The 17161-nt window shown below is 41.5% G+C and overlaps 1 protein-coding gene across 3 annotated transcripts; it reads right to left on the reverse strand.

Annotated features, from left to right (window-relative positions):
* Nucleotides 1-3296: 3296 nt before the first annotated feature.
* On the reverse strand, nt 3297-15878 carry LOC120044991 (heparanase-like). Of its 3 annotated transcripts, XM_038989790.1 has the most exons (13): nt 15782-15878; nt 15345-15387; nt 14694-14833; nt 14239-14367; nt 13911-14084; nt 12097-12268; nt 9662-9709; nt 6126-6219; nt 5855-5961; nt 4922-5036; nt 4628-4752; nt 4186-4338; nt 3297-3738 (listed from the first exon to the last, which is right to left on the reverse strand). In XM_038989790.1, exons 2-13 carry the CDS (start codon nt 15356-15358, stop codon nt 3579-3581), a joined length of 1431 nt encoding a protein of 476 aa, XP_038845718.1. In that variant the 5' UTR covers nt 15359-15387; nt 15782-15878; the 3' UTR covers nt 3297-3578. The 3 variants fall into 3 exon arrangements, with proteins under 3 accessions (XP_038845718.1, XP_038845716.1, XP_038845717.1); XM_038989788.1 differs by lacking the exon at nt 15782-15878 and having other exon boundaries at nt 15345-15775; XM_038989789.1 differs by lacking the exons at nt 9662-9709; nt 15782-15878 and having other exon boundaries at nt 15345-15775.
* Between the last annotated feature and the right edge of the window lie 1283 nt (nt 15879-17161).

Here is a 17161-nt window from a genome sequence, read left to right on the forward strand (position 1 = left end):
TTACCTCATTTGCACACACTGTATATATACTTTCTATTGTGTTATTGACTGTATGTTTGTTTATTCCATGTGTAACTCTGTGTTGTTGTTTGTGTCGCACTGCTTTGCTTTATCTTGGCCAGGTCGCAGTTGTAAATGAGAACTTGTTCTCAACTGGCCTACCGGGTTAAATAAAGGTGAAATAATAAAATTAAAATAAAACTACTCGCCACATTTTATGCACTACAGTGCTAGCTATCTGTAGATTCATTCTCTGATCCTTTGATTCGGTGGACATGTCAGTTCATGCTGCAAGTGCTCCGATAGGTTGGAGGACGTCCTCCGGAAGTTGTCATAATTACTGTGTAAGTCTATGGAAGGGAGTGAGAACCACACGCCTCCTAGGTTTTGTAATGAAGTCAATGTAACCAGAGGACGACAGAAACTAGCTGTCCTCTGTCTACACCATGGTGCTACCCTACAGAGTGCTGTTGAGGCTACTGTAGACCTTCATTGCAAAACGGTGTGTTTTAATCAATTAGTTGGTGATGTGAATATATTTTGTATAGTTTTATGTGAAAAGGTTAACTTTAATGCTTTACTATTTTTATGAAATTCACTGAGGATGGTCCTCCTCTTGCTTCTCCGAGGAACCTCCACTGCTACAAGCGCATACTGATGACACAAGCAGACAAGTTTACAGCCGAGGTGGTAAGAGGCAGATAACTTTTAATATTGTAAACCTTTTAAATGTACGATATAAAGATTACTTTTGTGGACAATTTGGAGCATCCGCAGGTCAGGTGTACAGCAGGCTAGATAAACCCAGTACCACACTTACAGGCTGTGTGCTAACCTCTGTTTATTGTTTGACAATAAGTAACATGAATACCCCTAATACCTCATGTGTGTGATTCATTTTAGGTGAAATAGATGTTCCAGTCATCTACCACGACCCAGCAGGAAACATGGACTATAAAATACCCGTTACATCATCAAACACACAAGGAGGAACAGGAGGAGTAAAGGATCTGTCAGCGTCAAATCAACGTCCATGTTAGTGTTGTCAGACAGGTGGTTCTACTGCCTGTTCTGTGTATTAAGTCTGCATTAATGACCCTCACTGATTCAAATTAAGTTAAATAATGGTATTAAGAGAATATTAAACAAAGAATATGAACTTTATAGCATGACACGCTTTGAATTCATTACTGCATTTATTTTCTCTCCAAAAATAATTTTGTACAAAGATATTAAAAGCTAAAAATGTTATAATAGTGTTGTATCCCAGTGTACCAAAATAGAAAATTGCACAATTCAACTATTAAGTGTAAACATAATGTAAACAAGTTGTGTTTAGTCTCAGGGTTTTGGCATCAAATATGAAACATAAATGTACATTAATTAAGTATTGCCTAAACAACATTGGAATATATGGAATATATATTATATATATACAGTTGAAGTCGGAAGTTTACATACATTTAAACTCAGTTTTTCACAATTCCTGACATTTAATCCTAGTAAAGATTCCCTGTCTTAGGTCAGTTAGGATCACCACTTTATTTTAAGAATGTGAAATGTCAGAATAATAGTAGAGAGACTGATTTATTTCAGATCTTATTTCTTTCATCACATTCCCAGTGGGTCAGAAGTTTACATACACTCAATCAGTACTTGGTTGAGTGTACATACACATACACTCAATCAGCATTGCCTTTAAATTGTTAACTTGGGTCAAACGTTTCGGGTAGTCTTCCACAAGCTTCCCACAATAAGTTGGGTGAATTTTGGCCCATTCCTCCTGACAGAGCTGGTGTAACTGAGTCAGGTTTCTAAGCCTCCTTGCTCGCACACGCTTTTTCAGTTCTGCCCACAATTTTTTCTATGGGATTGAGGTCAGGGCTTTGTGATGGCCACTCCAATACCTTGACTTTGTTGTCCTTAAGCCATTTTGCCACAACTTTGGAAGTATGCTTGAGGTCATTGTCCATTTGGAAGACCCATTTGCGACCAAACTTTAACTTCCTGACTGATGTCTTGAGATGTTGCTTCAATATATCCACATAATTTTCCTTCCTTCAATGCCATCTATTTTGTGAAGTGCACCAGTCCCTCCTGCAGCAAAGCACGCCCACAACATGATGCTGCCACTCCCGTGCTTCACGGTTGGGATAGTGTTCTTCGGCTTGCAAGCCTCCCCCTTTTTCCTCCAAACATAACGAAGGTCATTATGACCAAACAGTTCTATTTTTGTTTCATCAGACAAGAGGACATTTCTCCAAAAAGTACGATCTTTGTCCTCATGTGCAGTTGCAAACTGTAGTCTGGCTTTTTTATGGCGGTTTTGGAGCAGTGACTTCTTCCTTGCCGAGTGGCCTTTCAAGTTATGTCGATATAGGACTCGTTTTACTGTGGATAGAGATACTTTTGTACCCTTTTACTCCAGCATCTTCACAAGGTCCTTTGCTGTTGTTCTGGGATTGATTAGCACTTTTCGCACCAAAGTACGTTCATCTCTAGGAGACAGAACACGTCTCCTTCCTGAGCGGTATGACGGCTGCGTGGTCCCATGGTGTTTATACTTGCGTACTGTTGTTTGTACAGATGAACGTGGTACCTTCAGGTGTTTGGAAATTGCTCCCAAGGATGAACCAGACTTGTGGAGGTCTACAAATTTTTTTCTGAGGTTTTGGCTGATTTCTTTGGATTTTCCCATGATGTCAAGCAAAGAGGCACTGGGTTTGAAGGTAGGCCTTGAAATACATCCACAGGTACACCTCCAATTGACTCAAATTATGTCAATTAGCCTATCAGAAGCTTCTAACGCCATTACATACTTTTCTGGAATTTTCCAAGCCGTTTAAAGGCACAGTCAATTTAGTGTATGTAAACTTCTGAACCACTGCAATTGTGATACAGTGAATTATAAGTGAAATAATGTCTGTAAACAATTGTTGGAAAAATTACTTGTGTCATGCACAAAGTAGATGTCCGAACCGACTTGCCAAAACTATAGTTTGTTAACAAGAACTTTGTGGAGTGGTTGAAAAACGAGTTTTAATGACTCTAACCTAAGTGTATGTAAACTTCCGACTTCAACTGATATATATATATATATATATATATAGTACCAGTCAAAAGTTTGGACACACCTACTCCTTCAAGGGTTTTTCTTTATATTTACTATTTTCTACATTGTAGAATAATAGTGAAGACATCAAAACTATGAAATAACTCATACGGAATCATGTAGTAACCAAAACAGTGTTAAACAAATCAAAATATATTTTAGATTTGAGAATCTTCAAAGTAGCCACACTTTGCCTTGATGACAGCTTTGCACACTCTTGGCATTCTCTCAACCAGCTTCACCTGGAATGATTTTCCAATAGTCTTGAAGGAACGTTTGACTGGCTCTGTAGCTGAAAACAAAGTTATTTAAAAATATATATATTGAATCCTTTCACCACATTCACCTGGTTAACATTCTTTGACAAAAACATACAGCAGTGTTTAGAGTAATAGTCAAGTGTTTCCTTCTTAGTCTAGACAGTGAATATACATCCATCTTCTCAAGTCCTCCTGTCCAGTTGGGGTCATCGGCAGGCCAGTGCCTGGGCCTCACTGAGGAGATAGAAGGCAAAGGAATAACCAGGCAGTCTGAGATGTTCTCCTGCAGCAAGAGGAGTTCCCTGGAGCGATGGAAGAGTTCGGTCATCTACCATCTTCAACACCTCTCCGTTGAGTTTCACAGACCTGGAGATCACAGCACACAGATAGTCTCCTTTCTATAGTTTTTTAGCACGGTATTGTTTACACTGACAATGTTACAAGGCAAGACAAAAGCAGAAACAGGTAACACTTCCTTGTACAGGGATCCCGAGTGGCGCAGCGGTCTAAGGCACTGCATCTCAGTGCAAGAGGCATTGCTAAAGTCCCTGGTTCGATTCCAGACTGTATCACATCCGGCCATGATTGGGAGTCCCATAGGGCGGCACATAATTGGCCCAGCATTGTCCGGGTTTGGCCGGGGTGGGCCGTCATTGTAAATAAGAATGTGTTCTTAACTGACTTGCCTAATTAAATAAAGGTTCAATAAAAATAAAAATTACAATAATAATAAAAAGACAGCAAAAAGGTTCAAGCAACACACTTAAGGTTAGTGGCCCCATTGATGGGAATAAAGATTAAATGGTAGCCTACTTCGAGTAGAGTCCCTCCTCGCCAGGCTGTTCAGACTGAAGAACGAAGGCCTCTACAGTGCTGTTAGAGACCATGGCAGGCACAGCGATGCTAGCAGGGCTCTTACTCAGGTTCAGAGCAAACAATGTGACTGCTCCACTTTTGTAGCTTGTACTGGAGAAGAGAGGAAGAGAAAATTGAGGGACAGGCAGGATGGTTGTCTCACAAACACAAGTTGTTGTCTCACATCTAAAAGCTGGAATGCATAATTGGTGAAACTCCCACGTCCGTTTGAGACACTACAACAAGGAAGTTACTGCAAACAGCGAACACTTTCTGTCACATTGCACGTGTTATAGAACAGCAGAATGTGCTGCAATTATTTTTACCACGCTGCCTGAGGTTCCTCACCTGTTTCGTCTAATGCGGATTCCATCTTTAATACAGCTAGATTGTGAAATACCTTTTCTTGTTAGTGCAGTGTAGGTAGACCCGTACTCTTTTCGTCTTTCCCAAAATGGAAAAGGCTTCTATACTCAGCACCTCTGGTCCAACAAGCCTCTTGTACAGAACTGATAGCCAGTAATCCTGCCAAAGTGATACAAATATAAACCAGAGAATTTACTATATATAGAAAAATTGAATATTCCTAGAATAGACAAACTATTTTTTCAATTTAAAAAATACTTAATTGGATCATTGGCGTTTTTTCAGGAATTCAAAAGACATGAGGAGAATAAACAATAATTTCTCTTACAGGAAGTGGATCGAGGTTATCATCTACCAGGTGGTAAGTCCCAGATCCAATCAAAACCTGCCTGATTACAACATCTAAGCCAAGCTTTGCACCAAGGCCCAGTTTATCCAGCCACCTGTAATCACGAAAGTTATTTTACACCACAAATACAGTACTGCAGGTGTAGGCCACCCTGGTCCTGGAGTGCAGCAGGCACTTCATGTTTTTGATTTAACCAACCAGGAGGACCAGGTGTGTTGAATTTAGGGAATCACTGAACTGATCAATTAGCTCAGTTGGTCAGGTGTGGTGCCTAGTTGGAACAAAATCCTGCAGTACCTGCAGCATTCCAGGAACAGGGTTGCCTACCCCTGCAGTACTGTTTCCAGACACTATAACGTTTTTGGGGACAATAATGAGATTCAGCCACATATCATCTGATCTAGAAACAATCAACCATATTCAGGCTCAATGAGAATTACATTAGATGTAATCCCTTGTAAGAAAATACTTCCCTCACACTGGATTAAGTCAATGTTGGATACATCATGGGACACGCATTTTTGTGGCATTCCTTTAAAATAATTTGGCACTTTAGACTACTATTGTAAGTCTTCCTGGAACAGGGCATGGTTGAAAGATTGATCATGAGATGCAGGCTGACAGGTGACCTGTAAATTCAATGAAATCCACGTTCCCAAATAGCAGAGATTCCCTTCCATGAGAGTAGACTAACAACATAATTGAACTGCTGCTAGTGCACGGAGCGTGCAAAGCTAGGCTGTCTATAGTCTCTCTTCCCACAGTGGAGCGCCATGAGTTTGGCCAGCATGAGTAGGCTGCCTGTTACAACATCCACACTCAGTCAGACTAAAATTATCACTCCGGCTCACATGGTATCAGGGTATGATTCTGAATGGGTCTATCGTTCTGTCCTCACAGACACAAACTCACATGAATCCAGCGACAAATGTGTCAGACAGCCCCTTAGCCCCGCCTCCATAGGCAGAACTAGTCTCTCCAAGCCACACCTTCTTCCCAGGGGATGCTAGATCAACGGTCTGAGGATACAAGACACAGGACAACCAGTTAATTGCCTTTACTGAAATATAAAACATACACATTTTTATTTCCTGTGAAATTGCTGTGCACTGGCATTCATCTATAAAATGAAAAATATCTTATATACTATGATTACACACGTACTTCCACATCTTTTCATTACCTTGATGACTTCATGTGTTTTCAGGGCTAAAGTGTTTAGCACCTCAGGGTCTAGGAAATCTTTTAAAGATGTGTGTCTTCCGTTGACATAGTAACTAATAAAAATACAGAGTAGTCGATTAAAGATAATTTCTTCAAATCAAAGTGACATGACAGAAACATATAGTACCAGTCCAAAATTTGGACACACCTACTCATTCAATGGTTTTTCTTTATTTTTTATACATTGTAGAATAATAGTGAATACATCAACACTATGAAATAACACACATGGAATCAAGTAGCAACCAAAACAAAAGTGTTAAACAAATCAAAATATATTTTATATTTGAGATTCTTCATAGTAGCCAACCTTTGCCTTGATGACAGCTTTGCACACTCTTGGTATTCTCTCAACTAGCTTTGAGGTAGTCACCTGGAATGCATTTCAATGAACATGTGTGCCTTGTTAACATTTACTTTGTGGAATTTATTTCCTTCTTAATGCGTTTGAGCCAATCTTTTGTGCTGTGACAAGGTAGGGGTGGTATACCGAAGATAGCCCTATTTGGTAAAAGACCAAGGCCATATTATGGCAAGAACAGCTCAAAAGAGCAAAGAGAAGCGACAGTCAAATAAAATAAAATGTTATTTGTCACATACACATGGTTAGCAGATGTTAATGCGAGTGTAGCGAAATGCTTGTGATTCTAGTTCCGACCATGCAGTAATATCTAACAAGTAATCTAACAATTTCACAACAACTACCTTATACACACAAGTGTAAAGGAATGAATAAGAATATGTACATAAAAATATATGAATGAGCAATGGCCGAACGGCAAAGGGAAGATGCAGTAGATGGTATAGAGTACAGTATATGAGATTAGTAATGTAGGGTATGTAAACATTATGTAAAGTGGCATTGTTTAAAGTGGCTAGTGATACATTTATTACATACATTTTTCATTATTAAAGTGGCTAGAGACGAGTCAGTATGTTGGCAGCAGCCACTCAACGTTAGTGATGGCTGTTTAAGTTGTTTTTCAGTCTCTCAGTCCCCGCTTTGATGCACCTGTACTGACCTCGCCTTCTGGATGATAGCGGGGTGAACAGGCAGTGGCTCGGGTGGTTGTTGTCCTTGATGATCTTTTTGGCCTTCCTGTGACATCGGGTGGTGTAGGTGTCCTGGAGGGCAGGTAGTTTGCCCCCGGTGATGCGTTGTGCAGACCTCACTACCCTCTGGAGAGCCTTACGGTTGTGGGCGGAGCAGTTGCCGTACCAGGCGGTGATGCAGCCCGACAGGATGCTCTCGATTGTGCATATGTAAAAGTTTGTGAGTGCTTTTGGTGACAAGCCAAATTTTTTCAGCCTCCTGAGGTTGACGAGGCGCTGCTGCGCCTTCTTCACCACGCTGTCTGTGTGGGTGGACCATTTCAGTTTTTCCGTGATGTGTACGCCGAGTAACTTAAACCTTTCCACCTTCTCCAATACTGTCCCGTCGATGTGGATAGGGGGCTGCTCCCTCTACTGTTTCCTGAAGTCCACGATCATCTCCTTTGTTTTGTTGACATTGAGTGTGAGGTTATTTTCCTGACACCACACTCCGATGGCCCTCACCTCCTCCCTGTAGGCGGTCTCGTCGTTGTTGGTAATCAAGCCTACCACTGTAGTGTCATCTGCAAACTTGATGATTGAGTTGAAGGCGTGCATGGCCACGCAGTCATGGGTGAACAGGGAGTACAGGAGAGTGCTGAGAACGCACCCTTGTGGGGCCCCAGTGTTGAGGATCAGCGGGGTGGAGATGTTGTTACCTACCCTCACCACCTGGCGGCGGCCCGTCAGGAAGTCCAGGACCCAATTGCACAGGGCGGGGTCGAGAACCAGGGTCTCGAGCTTAATGACGAGTTTGGAGGGTACTATGGTGTTAAATGCTGAGCTGTAGTCAATGAACAGCATTCTTACATAGGTATTCCGCTTGTCCAGATGGGTTAGGGCAGTGTGCAGTGTGATTGCGTCGTCTGTGGACCTATTGGGGCTGTAAGAAAATTGGAGTGGGTCTAGGGTGTCAGGTAGGGTGGAGGTGATATGGTCCTTGACTAGTCTCTCAAAGCACTTCATGATGACGGAAGTGAGTTCTACGGGGCGATAGTCATTTAGCTCAGTTACCTTTGCTTTCATGGGAACAGGAACAATGGTGGCCCTCTTGAAGCATGTGGGAATAGCAGACTGGGATAAGGATTGATTGAATATGTCCATCATTACTTTAAGACATGAAGGTCAGTCAATACGGAACAGCTCAAGAACTTTGAACGTTTCTTCAAGTGCAGTCGCAAAAACCATCAAGCGCTATGATGAAACTGGCTCTTATGAGGACCGCCACAGGAAAGTTCATTAGAGTAAACAGACTCAGAAATTGCAGCCTAAATAAATGCTTCAGAGTTCAAGTAACAGACATATCTCTACATCAACTGTTCAGAGAAGACCACATTATTCAGGCCTTCGTGGTCGAATTGCTGCAACAACAAAAAAAACACTACTAAAGGACACCAATAAGAAGAAGATACTTTTTGGGTCCAAGAAACATGAACAATGGACATTAGACTGGTGGAAATCTGTCCTTTGGTCTGATGAGTCCATATTTGAGAATGTTGGTTCCAACCACCGTGTCTTTGTGAGACGCAGAGTAGGTAACGGATGATCTCCGCATGTGTGGTTCCCACCGTGAAGCATGGAGGTGATGGTGTGATGGTGCTTTGCTGGTGACACTGACACTGTGATTTATTTTGAATTGACACTTAACAAGCATGGCTCCTACAGCATTCTGCAGCGGTACGCCATCCCATCTGGTTTGCGCTTAGTGGGACTATCATTTGTTTTTCAACAGGACAATGACCCAACACACCTCCAGGCTGTGTAAGGGCTATTTTACCAAGAAGGAGAGTGATGGAGTGCTGCATCAGATGACCTGGTCTCCACAATCAACCGACCTCAACCCAATTGAAATGGTTTGGGATGAGTTGGACCGCAGAGTGAAGGAAAAGCAGCCAACAAGTGCTCAGCATATGTGGGAACTCCATCAAGACTGTTGGAACAGCATTCCAGGTGAAGCTGGTTTAAAGAATGCCAAGAGTGTGCAAAGCTGTCATCAAGGCAAAGGGTGGCTACTTTGAAGAATCTCAAATATAGTATATAGTAATATAGTAATCATAAAGAAAAACCCTTGAATAAGTAGGTGTGTTCAAACTTTTGACTGGTGCTGTATATGTATCATTAAAATGTCTGGAATTAAACAATGAAAAAAAAAACTTTACATATTCTATGGTGTTCCGACTGAAAAGTACATCCCTCATCTGACAGACTCATGTGAAGTCTGGTTAGTGCAAGCCTTTACAAACAGTTCCTCTTTCCCCTTGTGACAACCCCACGTGCCCAACCTTCCAAGCACACGAATAAACTAACCCTGTGTTTGTTCAGTGTCTGTGTGTCAAAGTGAAAAGCAGCAACATGTGACATCTGTTCCATCACTGTGTGCCAGGTGAGGACAGTTAAACTTACTGGTGCCAGGTGCATGCGTCAATTGCTTCTGCCCCACTTTCCAAGAACCTATGAAAAGTAAATAGGATATGATTGTTCAATATTTTTTATATATAGCTCTGGAAAAAATTAAGAGACCACTGCAAAAGTATCAGTTTCTCTGGTTTTATTATTTATAGGTATGTGTTTGGGTAAAATGAACATTTATATTTTATTCTATAAACTAGTGACATCATTTCTCCCAAATAAAAATAGTCATTTAGCGCATTGCTGTTATTTTGACCAGATGCCATTTTCTGCAAATAAATGCTCTAAATGACAATATTTCTATTCGGAATTTGGGAGAAATGTTGTCAGTAGTTTATAGAATAAAACAAAAAATAATAATTGAACCCAAACAAATACCGATAAATAGTAAAACCAGAGAAACTGATAATTTTGATATATCAGTCAAAAGTTTGAACACACCTACTTATTCAAGGGTTTTTCTTAATTTTTTACTATTTTCTACATTGTAGAATAATAGTGAAGACATAAAAACTATGAAATAACACATATGGAAACATGTAGAAACCAAAAAAAGTGAGGTCGGGTGTTTGTGGAGGCTAGGTCATCTGATGCAGCACTCCATCACTCTCCTTCTTGGTCAAATAGCCTTTACAAAGCCTGGAGGTGTGTTGGGTCATTGTCCTGTTGAAAAACAAATGATAGTCCCACTAAGCGCAAACCAGGTGGAATGGCGTATCGCTGCAGAATGATGTGGGAGCCATGCTGGTTAAGTATGCCTTGAATTAGAAATAAATCACAAACAGTGTCACCAGCAAAGCACCATCACACCTCCTCCTGCATGCTTCACGGTGGGAACCACACATGCGGAGATCATCCGTTCACATACTCTGCATCACAAAGACACGGCGGTTGGAACCAAAAATATCAAATTTGGACTCATCAGACCAAAGGACAGATTTCCACCGGTCTAATGTCCATTGCTCGTGTTTCTTGGCCCAAGCAAGTCTTCTTCTTATTGGGTTCCTTTAGTTGTGGTTTCTTTGCAGCAATTTTACCATTGAGGCCTGATTCACGCAGTCTTCTCTGAAGAGTTGATGTTGAGATCTGTCTCTTACTTGAACTCTGTGAAGCATTTATTTGGGCTGCAATTTGAGGTGCAGTTAACTCTAATGAACTTGTTCTCTGCAGCAGAGGTAACTCTGGGTCTTCCTTTCCTGTGGTGGTCCTTATGAGAGCCAGTTTCATCATAGCGCTTCATGGTTTTTGCAACTGCACTTGAAGAAACTTTCAAAGTTCTTGAAATTGTCCGGATTGACTGACCTTCATGTCTTAAAGTAATGATGGACTGTTGTTTCTCTTTGCTTATTTGAGCTGTTCTTGCCATAATATGGACTTGATCTTTTACCAAAAAAGGCTATCTTCTGTATACCACCCCTACGTGCTCAAAACAACTGATTGGCACAAACACATTAAGGAAAGAAATTCCACAAATCAAATTTTAACAAAGGCATTCATGAAACTGGTTGAGAGAATGCCAAGAGTGTGCAAAGCTGTCATCAAGGCAAAGGGTGGCTACTTTGAAGAATCTCAAATATAAAATATATTTTGATTTGTTTAACACTTTTTTGGTTACTACATGATTCCATGTGTTATTTCATAGTTTTGATGTCTTCACTATTATTCTACAATGTAGAAAATAGTAAAAATAAAGAAAAACCTTGGAATGAGTAGGTGTGTCCAAACTTTTGACTGGTACTGTATATATAAATAAATAAAATTCCACATGATTGGTGGTTGTGTGAGAATAATCTAATGACCCAACGTTAACCAGCCCTGAGACCACTGGAGACACACTGGAGGGGTGATAGTTTGTCCCATACATTGTAAAAAAAATAAAGGAGTTTTCCCAATAGGGAAAAGAGACTGGAAATGTTTGAAATACTTTGTGCCGTTGAGATGAGAAATTAATGAGTTGGTGTTATTATTAACAGTTTAGGTTTGAACCACAGTCTTGGGTATAGACATGCAGTAGCCAGAGGAAAATGAGAGAAGCAGTAATACAACTCTGACCTTATTGTATAATACGGCTGTGAAAAGACAGAAAACGCCCATAAACTGGACAAACCAGTCTAAATCAAGTGGCCTATTATTCAGAGATTAGTCTCCTACTGCATTGGCAGTGATATTCAACCATGAATATAGACAGGTATGCACGTCAAGTCGTAATTCAATTGTAGAATATCCTTTTAATTAATAATAATTCACACTTTCTTTGCCTTAGTAGTTTTCCAGTTAGCAACGACTTTTTCATGTTTGGGAAAATATGTTTCTTACTTTGACCAGGGAGACTTCCAATACTATTGCTTTAGCTAGTACACCAGCATGTCAAACATGACTATATTGGGGCTACCTTATGTATAGGCTACATAAAAGGGACAAACTCTCACCCCTCCAGTAAGTCTCTCCGGTGGTCTCGGGGTTGGCTAATGTCTGGTCCATAGAGTCCAGTGTCATGGTAAAGTTTGGATTCCCGCAGAATCCTGCGGAGTTGAATGAAGTCTTGGCCCAGCTGGTATCCGTTCACCCGGATCCCTGCCTTCTTCTCATAACTGTTGGGCTCTGATATGAATGGAGACAGGATTTTAGAGGACCTGAATGGACATAAGTCAGACTTTTTGATGTTATCCTTGAGGAGTTGTAATATGTGTTGCCATTGCATTGGTGTGAAGCTGACAAACTCAGCAAAAAAAGAAACGTGCCTTTTCAGGACCCTGTCTTTCAAAGATAATTCGTAAAAATCCAAATAACTTCACAGATCCTCATTGTAAAGGGTTTAAACACTGCTTCCCATGCTTGCTCAATGAACCATAAACAATTAATGAACATGCACCTGCGGAACGGTCGTTAAGACACTAACAGCTTACAGACGGTATGCAATTAAGGTCACAGTTATGAAAACTTAGGACACTAAAGAGGCCTTTCTACTGACTCTGAAAAACACCAAAAGAAAAATGCCCAGGATCCCTGCTTATCTGCGTGAACGTGCCTTAGGCATGCTGCAAGGAGGCATGAGGACTGCAGATGTGGCCAGGGCAATAAATTGCAATGTCCGTACTGTGAGACGCCTAAGACAGCGCTACAGGGAGACAGGACGGACAGTTGATCGTCCTCGCAGTGGCAGACCACGTGTAACAACACCTGCACAGGATTGGTACATCTGAACATCACACCTGCGGGACAGGTACATGATGGCAACAACAACTGCCCGAGTTACACCAGGAACGCACAATCCCTCCATCAGTGCTCAGACTGTCCGCAATAGGCTGAGAGAGGCTGGACTCAGGGCTTGTAGGCCTGTTGTAAGGCAGGTCCTCACCAGACATCACTGGCAACAATGTCGCCTATGGGTACAAACCCACAGTCGCTGGACCAGACAGGACTGGCAAAAAGTGCTCTTCACTGACGAGTCACAGTTTTGTGTCACCAGGGGTGATGGTCGGATTCGCGTTTATCGAAGGAATGAGCGTTACACAAGGCCTGTACTCCGGAGTGGGATTAATTTGGAGGTGGAGGGTCTGTCATGGTCTGGGGCGGTGTGTCACAGCATCATCGGACTGAGCTTGTTGTCATTGCAGGCAATCTCAACGCTGTGCATTATACAGGGAAGACATCCCCCTCCCTCATGTGGTACCCTCCTGCAGGCTCATCCTGACATGACCCTCCAGAATGACAATGCCACCAGCCATACTGCTCGTTCTGCACATGGTTTCCTGCAAGACAGGAATGTCAGTGTCCTGCCATGGCCAGCGAAGAGCCTGGATCTCAATCCCATTGAGTACGTCTGGGACCTGTTGGATCGGAAGATGAGGGCTAGGGCCATTCCCCCCAGAAATGTCCGGGAACTTGCAGTTGCCTTGGTGGAAGGGTGGGGTAACATCTCACAGCAAGAACTGGCAAATCTGGTGCAGTCCATGAGGAGGAGATGCACTGCAGTACTTAATGCAGTTGGTGGCCACACCAATACTGAGTGTTACTTTCGATTTTGACCCCCCTTTGTTCAGGGACACATTAATCCATTTATGTTAGTCACATGTCTGTGGAACTTGTTCAGTTTATGTCTCAGTTGTTGAATCTTGTCATGTTCATACAAATATTTATACATTAAGTTTGCTGAAAATAAAACGCAGTTGACAGTTAGAGGACGTACATTTTTTTGCTTCGTTTATTTAATTGTTTAGTCAATTCAATCAATGATTGTTACCATTGCCCAGCTCCCAGGCCATGCTGTACTGTTTGGATTCACAGTACTGTATGAGGGTCCTGGCATTGCTGCTGTCCCAGGAGTTGCCAGTGGTCCTGAGCAGCTCATTGAGCCCAAAGATGAGGTCTAATCCAGAGCAGTTTGTGAAAGAGTACAGTAGATCCACTGCATACTCTGCCAGGGAAAAAAACAAATATTTTAAATGTTGTTTTCTTCTTCTTTCAGACTATTTGCTCAAGGGAAAATGGGTGGTTAGCTAAACAAAAGAGTCAGTCTATTGTGAGCTAGACTGATGCTGCCTGCATGACAACCATCGCTCATACAGTACCTGTGAACTTTACACTCCGGTACTTCCTCTGCAAGTCCTCTTTCTGGAGAAGTACTTCATGTAGAGCCCATTCCTGCTTCAGCCTCTCCTCCAGTATTGGGGGCAGCTCCAGCCTTTCACAGAGATCATCTGACAGCAGAGTAGAAAGCAGGAATCAGAAACCAAGTGGCTGTGAGTCACTCAGAAGCTGATGACCTAAGATTTACCTCAAACGCATGATATTGTTTGAAATCTGCCTGGTCTACTGTGTGCATTCAAGCTGACTCTGTGTGAATCAACATACTGTTCCTTCTCAGTGTCATTAATGCAAAACAGGAATTGTGCTGTGGAAGTGAGTGACCACAATCAAACAACACACACATCACAAGAGCTGCTGGTGAAATATATGAAACGACTCTCTGTGGTAATATGACTAGTAAGCAGTTGAAATGTGTGACAATGTATGCCATATTTACCTGCATCAAAAACAGAGTTTTTGTGATACTCATTTGAATGTAAAAATGCAGGGTTGAAGGTCATGAAATCTTGTCTTGTCCCTCCAAATCTTAGAAATGCTGGGGATAAAGCTTTAGCCAATGTCCTCAGCTTTGGAGACCTGGTGGATTTAGTTCAGAATTTATGCAGTTTTGGAAGATTAAGTTGAGCTGGGGTGTATTCATTAGTCAGATTTCAATGCAAAATGTTCTCCGTTGCAAAACGTTTACTTCAAATGGAAACTTCAAAAGTTTATCTTGGACACATTCAGCTTGTTCTGTTTGGTGGTTCCTAGAGTAACCTGTTTTGTGTTGCGAAACGTTTTGCACCTGGGGTGTAATCATTAGTCCAAACAGTTGTTTTGCAACTAAATCAAGTTTCTGTTGGAAATTCAGGTAGGTCTCTCCCAATTTCGTTCCATTTGTTTCTGTTTAAAAAACGTTTTACAACATTATAGGCGTAATGAATACGCCAGACGTCTCTCTGAACTATGTTTCTCCAGGGAGAAAATATTTATAGGACCTGACTGAGTCTAATCTAGTGGTAGTCTGCTGGTTTAAAAAAAATAGACTGAAGGCAATCGTTTTATAAAACAAATACATGTAAATTGTGCTAAACGTAGTAATACTCACGCTAAAAGGTACATGAACTTCTCTTCAGCGACGAGACTCGCATCTATGGCCACAGACAAAAAACGTTCGTTCACTCTCTTGAGTACTCGAGAGAGGTCTACATTCAGATTTACAGACTCAAAATTCACCTCATCCCTCGCAGACCTGACACTTGCTCCGACATAATATCCATGAGATAGAATAGATATCACTAATGCCAAGATTAATATGCCTGACATGATAAGGCTAGACGGACACAGTTCAAATATTACATTACCGCAGTGTATTCAATATAAGACAATTGTAACCCAAATCTACTGATGCTCTCTATATTCCCTCACTATCACAATAAATGCGTCGATATGTGTAAATCCATCATCGTCATTAGTGAATTCGTATGAAGTTATGCTCAGACTCAATTGTTGAGAGAAAACTGAGTTTCCTGGTTCACAAAATACCTTGGTCTATGGAGGGTGATCAGTGTCAGTTTGAAAATGCAATGCAAAATAAGAACGTGAAAATTATAAATGCATTTGTTTTTCTTAACAGTGCGCATGATTCATGCCACAATGAAATTTCAATGTTAAAATAAAAATCTAAAATGGCTTATTGAAAATTCTATATTAGAATAGTAAACAGAAAATGAAAGGCAAATTGTTATCGGTGCACTACACAGACATCACTGCGCCATTTCCTGTATGCAAAAATTCAAATTTTCAGTTTGTGACAAAACAAGCAAGTATAATGTAGAGAATCCTTGTACCATCTAAACCTCTGTGAACTATATCTAACCATTTCACAACACATACCCAATATACACAAATCTAAAGTAAAGGAATTAAGAATATATAAATATTTGGACAAGCAATGTCAGAGCGGCATAGACTAAGATACAGTAGAAATGTATAAAATGCAGTATATCCATATGAGATGAGTAATGCAAGATATGTAAACATTATTTCCATTTATTAAAGTGGCCAATGATTTCAAGTCTCTGTACATAGGCAGCAACCTCTCTGGGCAAGTGATGGCTATTTAAACAGTCTGATGGCCTCGAGATAGAAGCTGTTTTTCAGTCTCTTGGTCCCCGCTTTGATGCACCTGTACTGACCTCGCTTCTGGATGATAGCGGGGTGAACAGGCAGTGGCTCGGGTGGTTGTTGTCCTGATGATCTTTTTGGCCTTCCTGTGACATCGGGTGCTGTAGGTGTTCTGGAGGACAGGTAGTTTGCCCCCGGTGTTGCGTTGTGCAGACCGCACCACCCTCTGGAGAGCCTTGCAGTTGTGGGTGGTGCAGTTGCCATACCAGGTGGTGATACAGCCTGGGAGGATGCTCTCAATTGTGCATCTGTAAAAGTTTGTGAGGGTTTTAGCTGACAAACCAAATTTCTTCAGCCTCCGGTTGAAGAGGCGCTGTTGCACCTTTTTCACCACACTATCTGTGTGGGTGGACCATTTCAGTTTGTCAGTGATGTGTACGCCGATGAACTTAACTTTCCACCTTCTCCACTGCTGTCCCATTGATGTGAATAGGGGGTGCTCCCTCTGCCGTTTCCTGAAGTCCATGATCATCTCCTTTGTTTTGTTGACGTTGAGTGAGGTTGTTTTCCTGGCACCACACTCCCAGAGCCCTCACCTCCGTGTAGGCTGTCTCGTCGTTGTTGGTAATCAAGCCTACTACTGCTGTGTCGTCTGCAAACTTAATAGAACATATCTACCGCTTCTTAGACTTGCTTTCACTGAGAATGACAGATCTATAACTCACATTTCTCTGAATTTGGTTAGGTCGCCCAAAAAGTTACATACTGCAGCGTTAACAGAAAACGGTGAATGCAAAA

The sequence above is a fragment of the Salvelinus namaycush genome, chromosome 3 (assembly GCF_016432855.1).
Source record: "Salvelinus namaycush isolate Seneca chromosome 3, SaNama_1.0, whole genome shotgun sequence".
In the NCBI taxonomy this organism is placed as follows: domain Eukaryota; kingdom Metazoa; phylum Chordata; class Actinopteri; order Salmoniformes; family Salmonidae; genus Salvelinus; species Salvelinus namaycush.

Excerpts from the sequence above, each read along its gene's own strand:
- LOC120044991 (XM_038989788.1), bottom strand. The coding sequence starts at position 15,562 with ATGTCAGGCATATTAATCTTGGCATTAGTGATATCTATTCTATCTCAT. Across the intron at positions 12,269-13,910 it reads GGCCTGGGAGCTGGGCAATG|AGCCCAACAGTTATGAGAAG; the intron begins GTAACAATCATT and ends CATTCATATCAG. Across the intron at positions 4,753-4,921 it reads ATAACCTCGATCCACTTCCT|GATTACTGGCTATCAGTTCT; the intron begins GTAAGAGAAATT and ends TCACTTTGGCAG.